Source organism: Aspergillus bombycis, assembly GCF_001792695.1.
Source record: "Aspergillus bombycis strain NRRL26010 chromosome Unknown contig00007, whole genome shotgun sequence".
Lineage (NCBI taxonomy): Eukaryota > Fungi > Ascomycota > Eurotiomycetes > Eurotiales > Aspergillaceae > Aspergillus > Aspergillus bombycis.
The window spans coordinates 454,799-467,483 of NW_019170009.1; the positions used below are offsets into that span (position 1 = coordinate 454,799).

The 12,685-nt window shown below is 48.9% G+C and overlaps 3 protein-coding genes across 3 annotated transcripts; all 3 read right to left on the reverse strand.

Annotated features, from left to right (window-relative positions):
- Nucleotides 1-211: 211 nt before the first annotated feature.
- ABOM_001926 (uncharacterized protein) lies at nt 212-2,716 on the reverse strand (the record flags this gene model as incomplete). The annotated part of the gene is made up of 3 exons (XM_022529056.1): nt 212-2,343; nt 2,430-2,557; nt 2,619-2,716. The coding sequence occupies 3 exons, from the start codon at nt 2,714-2,716 to the stop codon at nt 212-214; spliced, it is 2,358 nt and encodes a 785-aa protein (XP_022393412.1).
- Nucleotides 2,717-3,685: 969 nt separating this feature from the next.
- On the reverse strand, nt 3,686-7,277 carry ABOM_001927 (NPA1/URB1 family protein; the record flags this gene model as incomplete). The annotated part of the gene is made up of 5 exons (XM_022529057.1): nt 3,686-4,003; nt 4,054-4,380; nt 4,441-5,240; nt 5,292-7,067; nt 7,130-7,277. 5 exons carry the CDS (start codon nt 7,275-7,277, stop codon nt 3,686-3,688), a joined length of 3,369 nt encoding a protein of 1,122 aa, XP_022393411.1.
- A 1,316-nt stretch (nt 7,278-8,593) lies between these two features.
- ABOM_001928 (putative RNA helicase-like splicing factor (HRH1)) lies at nt 8,594-12,282 on the reverse strand (the record flags this gene model as incomplete). Its single annotated transcript, XM_022529058.1, has 2 exons — nt 8,594-8,805; nt 8,895-12,282. 2 exons carry the CDS (start codon nt 12,280-12,282, stop codon nt 8,594-8,596), a joined length of 3,600 nt encoding a protein of 1,199 aa, XP_022393416.1.
- Nucleotides 12,283-12,685: the final 403 nt, after the last annotated feature.

Sequence of the window (12,685 nt, forward strand, 5' to 3'; positions counted from 1 at the left end):
CACTCTCGGGGAATATGGCAGGATATTTCAATCAATCAAAGCCAGTCCTTGCTACGCACAGACGGAGGGCACCAGGGAAAGCAACACATAAATCTGGGATACATATCAAATTTGGCAAAAAAAAAGCAGCCTGGTGAGCCAGCAATAATCACACCATATGCCACGCTAGTTTTGCATCAAGCAAGGAGCCCAGCTATATCCATATATCTGCTTATCTGAACTGGCCCGGACCTACCATGCCGCCCCGGGCGTCTCCAGCGCCGACTTGTCCGAACATATCCAATAGGTGCCGAGAGGAATGTGGAGGCCCCTGTGGACCGGGGTTACCGTCAAAAGGACCCTGACCACCATGGCCAAGACCCATCAGGGCTTCAGCATTGGGTGGCATAGGCGGGAAGCCAGACGGGGGAGGGCCGTTCATGTAACCCGGAGGAGGCATCATACCTGGGGGAGGCGGGAATCCCGCAGATCCATTGCCGCCTGCACCACGTGGAAAGGGTTGGCGCTCACCGAGCGGTGGAATATTCCCATGCATTGGCATCATATTGGACATGAAGTTAGGGTTGACGCCACGTGTCGGAGTAGGAATACCCGGTGGAGGAGCAAGAGGGCCGGGGCCACCACCCTGCTGTGGAGGAAGCTGGTGGCCGGCCCATCCAGGAGGCGGCAAGTGTTCAAAGCCTGGCGGTCTCTGCACGCCCATTCCAGGTAGACCTTGACCTTGAGGAGCCCGACTTCCACCCGGGGTGATGGGAACTTGGCCGCCTTGAGGGAACGGCATATCCTCAAAGTAACCCATCGGAGGCCCATTCGCGGGTCGTCGCCGAAGCTGATCAGGTTCCGCTCGCTGCATATTAGCGATCGCCGGATCGTCGATGAAGTTAGGAGCCTTTGGTGCGGATGCAAGCCCTGGAGGGGGTGGGAGCATTTCTGGCATATTGATCATACCAGGAGCGGCGCCGGCGCTTTGTGGTTGACCATGACTACCTTGAGCCTGATTTGTAACAGGAGTGACACGGACTTGCTGCATTAGGCGAAGTAAATGTTCCCGTTCTCGGGCTTGAAGATCTACAGGAGGGCCAGCACTCCGCATAGAGTTCTCCTGAATGAGCATGGGGTCTGGTCGCTTGATCTGCTCGCGGGAGGGCGATGAGATACCGCTTTGGACAGATTCTGCTTGAGGAAGCGATGGAGGCCGGTTGGCTTGCACGGTATCGTTGTGAGGTGTAACATTGCGCGATTTGCTCCCTCCGAGCATCTGTAGAATACGCTGAAACCCTTCCTGGTCAGCATCAGTAGTTGACGGCTGGACAGTAGGAGACTTGTTCTCCAGCTGCGAATCAGTCTCTTTTGCCGGACTGCCGGGGGGCGGACTAAACAACCCAGCAAAACGAGAAGATTTGAACGGCTTCCCCGGAATATTTTCTTTCTTAGGGGTAGCTTGACTGACTACGGGGGCCTCTAACGGTGACGAAGTAGCGGTTTCCTGAGGAGATTTAGAGTCGCCCAGAAGCCCAAAAAATCGTTCCATGGCTGTGTCTGATTGGAACGGTGTGCCGCTGCTGCTGAAGATTTCACCGTCTGTTGGTCTGGGCTCTGGCTTCTGCGCCGGAGTTGACTCCACGGGTGTCTCTTTCTTCTCCTCTACAGGAGCCTGAGAAGATCCCGCCTTCATCCTTTCTTTCCAACGTTCGAAATCTTCCTGGGTGTGCACCCTTCGGGGCTCTTCCTTATCATTAGAATCCATCCACTCAGGATCCTGTTCAAATTTGGCTCCTCGAGTCCAATCCCGGTCAGCACCGTGCCGGTCTCGGCGCCAATCTCGGCTCCGTATCGGGGTCTTTTCTTCCTCAGGCTCGGGGCCATCCTGATTGCTGTCATCACGGAACCAGCTTCCTTCATGTCGGGCACGCCCCGGCTGGCCATCCCTTCGAGGAAAAAATCGGCTATCCTTATCTTTCCCTCCCCGTTCATGATTCGGAGTCTGTTGATCGCGGTCACGATTGAGATCACGAGATTCCCACCGATCAAAATCTCCGTTACGTCTTGGCTTTCTTTCTTGTTCATCCTGGCCAAAGGTGCGACGGGGACGACCGGTGTTCCAGTCATCTCTGTCCCCACGACGAGGGGTGAAAGGGTCCGACTTTCCGTCACGTCGGTCGAGATTACTATCACCAGCTTCCCTGTCCTTGAAGAACTTGCCGCGGAAATTTAAGCGGTCATTCTTGATATCATCCGAATCAGGTTGTCTGGATGGCCGTTCAGTAGCATCTATCGAGCCCTTACCCGGTATGCGAGATGCGGACGCAAATGCGGTCTTTGGTGGCCCAAGAATAATATCCTCTACAAGGAATTAACAAGTTCCCCAGTTAGCGATGAACTCATAGGACAGTCGATCCCGGCACATAAGACAATGCCCTTATATTTACCTGAATTCGAATTGCGGGAGACATGACGAGTCTCAAAGATGCTCGGTCGTCGAGGTGTCGTCTCATTTGGATTATTAGGATCGCGAGTGCCGGTGGTTTTTCTCTGTGTCGTTGGGTCGGGTATCGGACTAGTTCAACATCGGTCATGTCAGTCTCCGGACCATAAGTGCAACCACAAGAATCGCTTACCCCATCCATTCTTCTACCGGAGGTAAGTTCGCAGGCCTAGCAACCAGGGGCGACGAGCGTAGCCATAACAGCTCATCAATCTGGTAACGTCGCGCCATAAGGATGGCTAAAGTGTTTGTGATGTTATCGGCAGATCGTTAGAACGTTCTCATTGGTTCTCAAGGATCAACAGGCGGGAGCAGGAGCAAGTCGCAGGGAACGTAGGATTAGAAGGGGGAGAGCGTGTGTGTGTAGTCCGGGGTAACGGTCCTTGTGTAATGGAGGGTGCGGTGTAGAGAGGAGCAGTGAAGCAAAGCCACTTGCTAGTGGCAAGATTGGCGGAGTTTCAATCGGTCAGTCAACTCGGGGACTCGATGAGGGGCAAAGGGGATTCCGTTGTCAGGTCAGAAGGTTTTCTCTGGCAGTTGGGAATATAGCTAACTATCGTTGGGGAAGCCGAGTGGAAGGTGGGAAATAATGGGCGACACAGCCGATGGAAAGTAGGTGGTAGGTAAATGATGGGGGGGGGTTGTGGTGGTGAGTAGTTTCAACGGAGAGCGCCCGATCTGAACTTGTGGCCGCAAAACGTTTGTTTCCACCGTCGGCCTCAGGCTCTTTGGGACTCGACTACCCAATGGGGAAGGTCGCTTTGTACCCCAACAACAACAACAACAACACCAACCACCAGCATCATCAAGCGCAAACAGTCTAGTATTCCTGACACTCATTCCCTTGTATACAACAATCACAATTTTTCTCTTACAGACTGCTAGTATGTGATCATAGACAATATCATTCGCTGCTATTCACTGATATTACTACTACTAGCCCTGCTTTGGTGAGCGAGGCTCATTCACTTTTGTAGATTCTTATGAAGCAACGTTCATCATCATGACGAAGACCTGGAAACACATAATAATCAAAAATGCCAAATAAACACACTACCATTATATATGTATACAATAAGAGAATAGCAGTGAAAGGACAAAAATAAAGAAGAAAAGAAATCCCCAGAAAACCTAGAAAAGTATCTAGCATTATGTCTAGAGGAGAAAAGGACCTACACCCTCTCCTAAATGATTAAGCATCTACACTGCAATATTTTCAACAACATGTGCTACAGATCCTCCACTCCATTTCATGACCCGATCCTGTTCCGAGGATTCATACAAAGAGAACGCCATGGCTGTAAAAGTTGGCACCTCCTTACCACCCAATGCTGGAATTTGGCCTTGGATCCAGCTGACAATACCAGCCCGAGTAATCAAAGTTGTGCTACCTTGGACTTGTGTCGAGCGATACAGTAGGTGCAAAATCTTCCGCTTGGATGGAAGGCTAGGGCCAGGTGATTCATAGAACGAAAGTGCTCGTTCAAACACATTCGCGCGGCGGTAGATTCCCATATCCTATAAGCTCGTTAATAATGGTTCATATGGTTGACGGCATGGTGGCTTACAGTCTCTGTGCGAAGGCCTTTAATAAGTAGATCAAGGAGCCAGTTCGTCTCTTCGAAGTAGCCATCATCCAGTTCAGGTTCGTGCAGCAGGATCTTGTCAATCCAATACGATGGAATCTTCTCTGGTTCCCAGGAAGGTGCCTTCTGGAGGAACTTGTTGACTTTTCCATAGAGTTTGTGCATTGGATTGACGAGAACCGCGAGGCAATTGGAAGCACACTCCCCCACAATCCAGGGTATGGGCGAATCCAGACCAATCTGCTTCACCGTCTCTAGGAGTTCACCAGTGAGAAGGAACACCGACCTCCACTCGACATATTTAGATTCCTGGTATTGTGAGTCATGTATATTCTCCACTTAGAGATCATAGGGAAAGCATCAACTTACTCGAATCTTGGACATAAATCGCGTTATGTTAGCAAATGCTTGTCTTCTGACTTCTTCATGTTCTGAGCACAGGCAGAGCATCAGATCTGCCACCCTGCCTTGCTCAACGGAGATCTCGATGTCATCCTTCTCCCATCTATGCAATGCATTGTGGGTTGTGCCTTCCGTGGGCAATGTGCCGAATATCTCCTCCAAGTCCACGGTTGGCTTCTCATTGCTTGAACGTGAGGTTGTCGGTTGTGTTGTACTAGACTCTCGTCTCTTGCTATCCTGACTTGGCCCCTCTTCCGTATCTTTTAATGCCTTCTTTAGAGTCGACTTGGTGCGCTTATTCTCAGTGGCTGCTACCAAAGTATCCCGGGCAGCCTTTAATGCTTTCGAGTCTTCCCCGGACCCTTTCAAGTTCCCAAGAGTTTTAGCAATCCATGCACCAACAGCGCTTTCTGCATCGCCTCCGGACTTAACAATAAATGGCCACTGCTCCGAAATAGCAGATACGATAGGGCTGATTGGTTTTGATACATCCTCACACAGCGACCCAAGCAAGTCCTGGTAGTGAACCGGTTTTTTCGCTACCCGACAAACACAGTTATCGAAAAAGGATAATTGATGGTAGAGGCTTTCAGAGTCGAACGACCCAAAGCTGGATAAGAGTGACAGAAAGGAGCTCGGGCCTTGCAAGATCGAATTCTCGGTAAGCACAGCCTTCAACAGGACCTCAATGTCTCCGAGAGAATCACGAGATGATGCCCCTACTACAACCTTGAGAATCGACGTGAATGCAGAGAATTGCATAGACCCTATAGCCATATTAGCAGAACGCTCAGAGCGATATTTTACGAAGTACTTACCAGGCTTTTGCCACCAACGCATCGATGCGGATTGCTGTGCGATTTTGAGAATGCTACCCAGCTGAGCAAGCAACGATTCTGAGTCTTCCTCGCTAGGATTTGACTCGTCCAGGCGTTTCAAGATATCAACCAAAACGAGAGAAACATCGAAAGTTTCTTCGAATGCCACATCAGGCACGATTTCATAGAAACACGAGAGCAGTTCGGCCACAGCTTCTTGTTGCTGCAAATCCTCCTTGGTAGTTTTCTTATATAGTGATACAACATCTTTCATTGCAGGACACCGACGACAGAACTCCGCGATTAATTTGCCTTTGGCCTGAGTCCAAAATGATTGACTGACACCATGATCTGAATTAAAAAGACGAAGGACCTTTCGCAGCTTGTTAAAAGAGATTGTCAAAATCCGAACCGCAAACAGAGTAATTATCTCCGCATTCAAATTCAGGCAGCGGGTTAGGGTTTTCTGGCTAAGCGGGCGAGGTAGGATGTTCTCGACCACCACTGATACGGGAGGCGGCATAGAAGGCAATTTATCCTTCCAACCAAAGTTCGTTGGAACAGGCAAACTTATTGTGGAGAAAAGAAGTGCAGACTCTGCCATCCATGATGATGTAGGTTTCGGGTCGGAAACAAACATTGTTTTCTTTGTGAAGAAATCGGCAACAAGCTCCGGTGCCTCTTTAAAAATGGTTACCAGAAGCTCAATCTGCAGGCTGTCTGCGTCTGGGCGAAGAGCCTGAGCGAGGTATGATAATATCCCGTTGCGAACAGGCACAGACTCCCGGTATTTGTCGACGTATACTGCGGAATCAAGTCCCAAGTCGATCGATGTGTCTTCCTCGCCCGGCAAGGACTCCGGGTCACTTCCGTTAGGGTACCAGCTCGTCTCCGAAAGTAAGACACCATGACTAGAGTTAGTGCAGACATTCATCAGGATCTTATGTATCTCACTGGCAATAGATACGCCGGTGGGATTCGGCTCCTCAGACTCTCTGTCGTAGCCGTAGAGCGTCACAAGCTTCTCCAAGTTCCCTCGGTTGAAAAACTTCGTCTTCGCGTTCCTGGAGAGGGAAGCATCTTGCATAATATCCCTCTCAATGGCCTTGATGATATCCAAAACAGTATCTCGGGAATCTTTTCTTACATACTCCAAGAATGCTCTGATGACCTTGTGCTGTTCGATAATATCGCTCTTCGCACTAGCATGCTGAAATCTCAAGTTTGCCAGAACATATCGTTGAGCATTCCGTCGGAGAGTCGACTTCTGACTGTCATCTGAAGCCTCCTCTAATTGAGATTTGTTCGGAGTTAAAAATACTTCTATTCGTTTAAAAGTGATATACCGCACGGCGTAGACATGCCGTGCAACAGCACCTCCGTCGAAGCTGACAATTTCAGTAAGGAGACGAAGACAGGGTGAGATCAAATGCTCCTTGGATTTCGTTGCTGTCAAGCCGCGGTTGAAGAACCTGAGTTGTTCCTTTTTCAGCAAAAACTTGCATAGAGCCAATCCAAAGTCCCGGAACTCCAGGTTAGTAGATACCGTCTTAATAAAAAGAGCCAAAACGGACGGGACCACAGTCAGCAAGGACTCATTATTGTTACTATCTGCAAAATTCCAAGTTTGAATTAGATCTGGAAAGCAAGAAGGCTCCTCTTCATGCGAGATCTGCGAATCGCAATAGGCTTTGAGGATACGGAATTTCTTGGCTTTTTCGCCCTCGTTCTCAACTTGCCCAGTCGCGAGAAGAAACTCTTTGAACTTCTTGATGCCTAGTGTTACTATATGAGTATGGCTCTACACAGAACATACAAAATGGTAATAGCGTACTGACCTTGTTTGACCTCGTGGACATTCTGTTGGAAGGTTAAAAGATTGCGTAGTTGCCCGTGAGACGTTATCTCTGTTGAGGCTTCATTTTCCTGCGCAGAATCCACCTTCCTCCGCTTATTCCTGTGAATCTGATCATCATGAGGAGACATTTTTGCGCGTGAGCAATCTCCTGATTAAATTTGGAGACTCGAAACGCAGAAATGATGGGATTGAAGTTGTGTAAAGCTCAGTTCCCGTCAAAATTTTGCGGTATCTGATTGGCTGCCAGCGGCCCCAGTCACGGATGGAGCGAAGAAACTTAAAGGAAGTCAGGACAGTTACTAGTACCAATGCGGATTGGCGGCTGTACTCCAATGGACTTAGCGATGAATACGACGGGATCCTTTGCTGGCAGTTTGAACAACAAATAAAACTACAAGGGCCCTGCAAGAACAAAAGCTCATAGACTCTATTAACTGGATAATGAGCTGTTTGTACGGCGTATCCCTTCCCACAATAATAGTCATCACGAGAAACCCTTCATAAATGATGCGCGGGCCAGAGATGGATGTGTATTCTCCGGAGTCCGTAACGGTTGTGCTCATCTAGACGACTGGGTTGGCTGAGAAGCACCCCATATTTTACCGCTTGAGAAGGAAAGCTATTTGGTTACGAATAATTTCAGCCGATGGATCACTATGAAGGCAGACTGAGGAAACCATTTTGCATCCATCAAATCTATTCAAAACGGGATTCTTTTACAGGCCAGCATCCATCAACTAGTTATTCAACATAGCTACTTGATTTCAGTCAACCCAGATGTAAGTGATTTTCTCTACCACGTTAATGTATACCGGATGCTTTACTGATTTATTGAAACCACAAATATAAGATCACTTATTTTATTCTTTATTCTTGGGGAGCGGATGGAAGAACTCTTGACCCTGTGTCTTGAAATCTCACCGACGCGAGCCGCATCTCAGATAATCTCCTGCACTAGCACTTGAGACAGAGCGTTCTTGGCATTATGAAGGGCGCCGGGGAGCCTTCTTTTGAACACGACTTACCACCGGGATCCGATATGTTAAAGACGATCCCGGAGGGACCTTTTCCAATTGAACAGTTCGAAATGGAAATTTCGCCCAGTAATGTGGATGGTGCCCTGTTGGGTAAAAGTGCGGCCAACGATTTTTTAGGAGCTTTAGCTCTACCAGACTCTTGCAGGAAGGTTTCGCAAATCCTAAAGTTAGAGCTCACAACTACATTCACATACTATAAAATTACAGAAAAGGGTTCAACACGTCTGTATCGTGCTTTATACTCTCTGAATACAAAGTTAAGCACCCTAGTGTGCTCTTAATGCCAAGCGCAGCGAGGGAGCAATCAACAAAAAACACTTCAATCGGGGTATTGCTGTAGGAGGGCACGTGTTGTAGTTACCCAGACAATGGGGACATGACATGATGAGATTAGAAGTTGTACAAGGCTAACCCCAAGTTCCTCCACCGCCCCCTCTACCTTGACGTCTCTGTGCAGATAGACGCCAATCATCCTCGCCCGCAAAGCGATTGTGTAGGGGTTGGATACGCTCAGCCTTCTTACGCTTCGACAAGCGGTCAGTGGGAGCGACCTTGAAAAAGGTCGGGGCTGCCTCGACCAGCCATTTGGGCTCAATAGCGTGGTGCAATGCATGTATTCCTTCGTCGTAAGGACCAATGTGTGATAAATGACGTGTTCAGCAGGCTTGCCAAACAATGCAGAACTAGGGTGCATGTAGACGGGTGTACCCTCAACAAGTGTCTTGTATCCTTCCTGGGGGTCCTTACGCGCTGCATTTCTGAAGAACCCAGTGCATAGTGCTTGACGTACTTTGGTTGTGTTCCTTCCACATGAGACGATGCGGTGATGGTACCGGTCCATGATACCAAGAAGCTGCTGGCGAACGTCTTGAGCACGGCGGATCTGACGCGCCTGGATGAAGTTCTCGAAACACCAAGCATTGTTAAACTTCGAATTCTTCCAGCCGTTGTATACATTGAGTAGGGTCAAGTGATCGCCTTGTGGATCGTGGAACTTGGCTTTCTTTTGATCTGCCTGCTGCTGCTTTTCTTTAGGTCTATAAAAGACCGACTGGATAGAGAGCATGGCAACGATGCTGAGAATTTCCTCGGAACACCCCATGTCGACTGATGCAATGAGGACCTTGGCAAGTGCTGGTTCCATAGGGAAGTCTGCCATCTTCCTACCCAAACGAGTCAAAAGGCCTTCATCATCGAGTGCAGACAAAGCATAAAGCTCCTCTAGAGCAGTAAGCATGGTGTTTGTCGGAGGAGGATCCATAAAGTCGAAATGAAGCAAATCGTTAATACCCATAGCTTTAAGCATGAGAATAGTATGTGAAAGGTTTTGACGCTGGATCTCGGGAATTGTGGTTGGCAACATTTCCGATTGGTAGGCTGCTTCAGTATACAAACGGAAACACTTTCCTGGGCCTGTTCTTCCAGCACGACCGGCTCGTTGCTTGGCCTGCGCTTGCGAGATAGGGGTAACCACCAAGGAGTCCATACCAAGTTTTGGATCGTAAGCGTTTTGCTTCACGAAACCAGGATCAATGACATAGTAGATGTTGTCAATGGTAATGGATGTTTCGGCAATATTGGTTGCAATAATAACCTTCCTACCTCCTGGTGGCGCAGGTTCAAAAATCCTACTCTGCATCTCACTAGGAAGAGCAGAGTAGACAGGAAGGATGACAAGCTCTGGTACAGAAGGACCCAACGCTTTCATTCGCTCGTACAAAATCTCACATGAGGTATCAATCTCTTCTTGTCCCGTCAGGAAAACAAGAATATCGCCAGAAGGCTCCGTTAAATGAATCTGCATGACAGTTATTAGAGCCGCATCCAGGTAGTCAGACTCGGGCTCCTTTGAATACATAATCTCGACTGGGAATGTACGTCCAGGAATCGAGAAAATGGGGCAACCGTTGAAATATTCGGAGAACTTCTCTGCATCCAATGTAGCTGATGTAACAATAAGTCGAAGATCAGGCCTCCGCTTTATTGTCTTTTTTAGCAAACCGAATAGGACGTCTGTAGCAATTGTCCGCTCGTGAGCCTCATCAAGCATGATGACAGAGTACTTCTTCAAGTCTGGGTCTAAGAGGACCTCTCTTTGAAGCATTCCGTCAGTCATGTATTTGATTCGTGTCTCCGGGCTGGTGCAGTCTTCAAAACGAATCGTGTATCCAACCTCTGCACCGAGCTTGCAGCCAACTTCTTCAGCTACACGCTTGGCGACTGACATCGCGGCAACACGTCTCGGTTGGGTACACCCGATAATGCCATTATTTCCATAGCCGGCCTCAGCTAAGTATTGTGTCAACTGTGTGGTCTTTCCGGATCCAGTATCTCCAACAACAATTAACAACTGGTTGTCACGAACAGCATCAAGAAGTTGCTTTCGGAACTTGAAAACCGGCAGACTTTCGCGTTGTTGCTTAATCGACATCGATGTTCGCTTGCCGAGAGATTGATTCTTGCCCATTGTAACTCTTTTCCATTCAGGCACAGCGTCATCGGCTTTAGGTTGTTGGGCCGTTCGAAGATCAGCCGCAAATTTCCGGTCTTCTGGCGCGGCCATAGGATCTTGCCATTGTGCATTAAGATCAACCTCTGCAGCTTGCTCCGCAGCCTTATCCTGGGCCTCTTGTTGACGAAGATCTCTTCGTTCTTTAGCCAAGTTTGTACCCGCCATAGCTGCTCGGTTCATAGAGCCATCGGGAGCCTTAACAACTCTGATAGGAGATAACTCCAGGGACATCTTAGTTTGACCAGCCAAAAAGGGCGGCTCTTCATCTCGGACTTCGATATCGATATCTTCTTCCTCCTCAAAGGTGCCCTCGCCTGTCAGTGTTGCGTGGTATTCCTCGTCGAGATCGGGGTAGTCAGCCGCTGACACAACACCGGATGCAATCAGCTGTCTAATTTCCCACCTCTCCGGTGAAGTTAAGCGCTTTCTGTTTTTCATAGGCTTTCCATTAGAATCCTCGATGACAGGCACTTCCGAGCTCAAGTTGCCATATCGCTCATTCGCTGAAGTCCCGTCAAGACGCTCCATATTGGCGCCAGATGCCAGCCGGCGTTGTGGGATAAGATCAAGCCCAGTCACTTGGTCAACTTCCTTCATCGAAAGTCCAATGCGAGATCCTTGTATACTGGTGACCTTGACTTTGACCGGCTGCCCTCTGGAGACCAGATCTGAAGGGTGATTTACTCGCGCTCCTTCTTGCATCGCAGAGACATGTACCAGGCCATCCACCTTGCCTTTGACGCCCAAGAGATTCACAAAGGCTCCGAAATCCTTCACACCAGTGACACGTCCATCGTAGACCTTGTACAGTATCGGGGCGTCATCCAACTCAACTGGGGGTGGTTGCCGAAAATGGTCGTCTTGGCTCCTGTCATGCCGCTGCCGCCGCCGTTCGCTGTGGCCATCGCGATGTTCATCCCGGCTGGAATACTTGCTTCGCGTACGGCCGAATTCGTCGACGTCGTCATCTCTCTTGCGATGACGGGAACTATATGACCTCGAGCGGGAACGATATTTGTCCTTGCGCCGACGTTCACGATCGTAGTCATCATAACCAGGGCTTCTGCTTCGTTTCCTGCTACTCCGGTCCTCCACCGCTGTGCGACCCTTCTCTTCTCGAGCCTTTCCTGCCAGCCCTTCAAGCATCGCAAATGTATCATCCATTGCATCGGCCTTGGCATCACCTTCGTCCGCATTTTTCCTATCCATGTAGTCGTCTTCAGCCCATTGCGGTGCCTTGTCCGGAACAGCTAGACCTTTGAATACGCGCGCCTTTTTTTCGAGTGCATCAAGTACATCCATATCGTCATCCCCTTCTGCTTTGTCGGCGCCATCCGTCTTCTTCGTCTTGTATTTTGGGTGCATGGTGAGCACTAGACGGTCAATACTCTCCATCAAACTCTGAGGGAACTCCGCGCCCATCTCGTCTAGGGTCTCCTTGAATTTCGAAAACGAACCGCATTTCAGATGCTGATCAATCACGAACTCCGCTAATGTCTTGTCATTAATGCCCAAGTGGTTCTGGAGTTCGCTCGTGATTCGCGAAACGAGCGAAAAGAGCTCCAGAGACTGGAGGTCATCCATGACTGACGGTTCGAAATCGATCGCAAGTCAGTGGACAATCAAAACCAACCAAGTAAATTCTTGAATATGTGAATTATCCGCCGAAGAGTGTGCTACGCACCTCTCTGGTCAGTAGGTTGCGCTTCGCCAGTCTTTGAATGCTTGAATCGGGAAAGCTCACTGTCGCGGAAAATCGTTCTGGCGTATTGCGGACCACTTGCCACTGATAAGATAAGCCAACCTCATGTCCAGTACTACTAGTACAGTATTCACTACTAATCCATTCATATACTTTAATTGAATTTCTATAACACTAGAAAAATTGTCAGATATTCAGGATTGTTTGGCTCACTAAATTGCGGCCAACAAGTCGAACTACTTGGATATTTGGGGAAGTTACTATATGAAGCTAAGTTGGTCATTA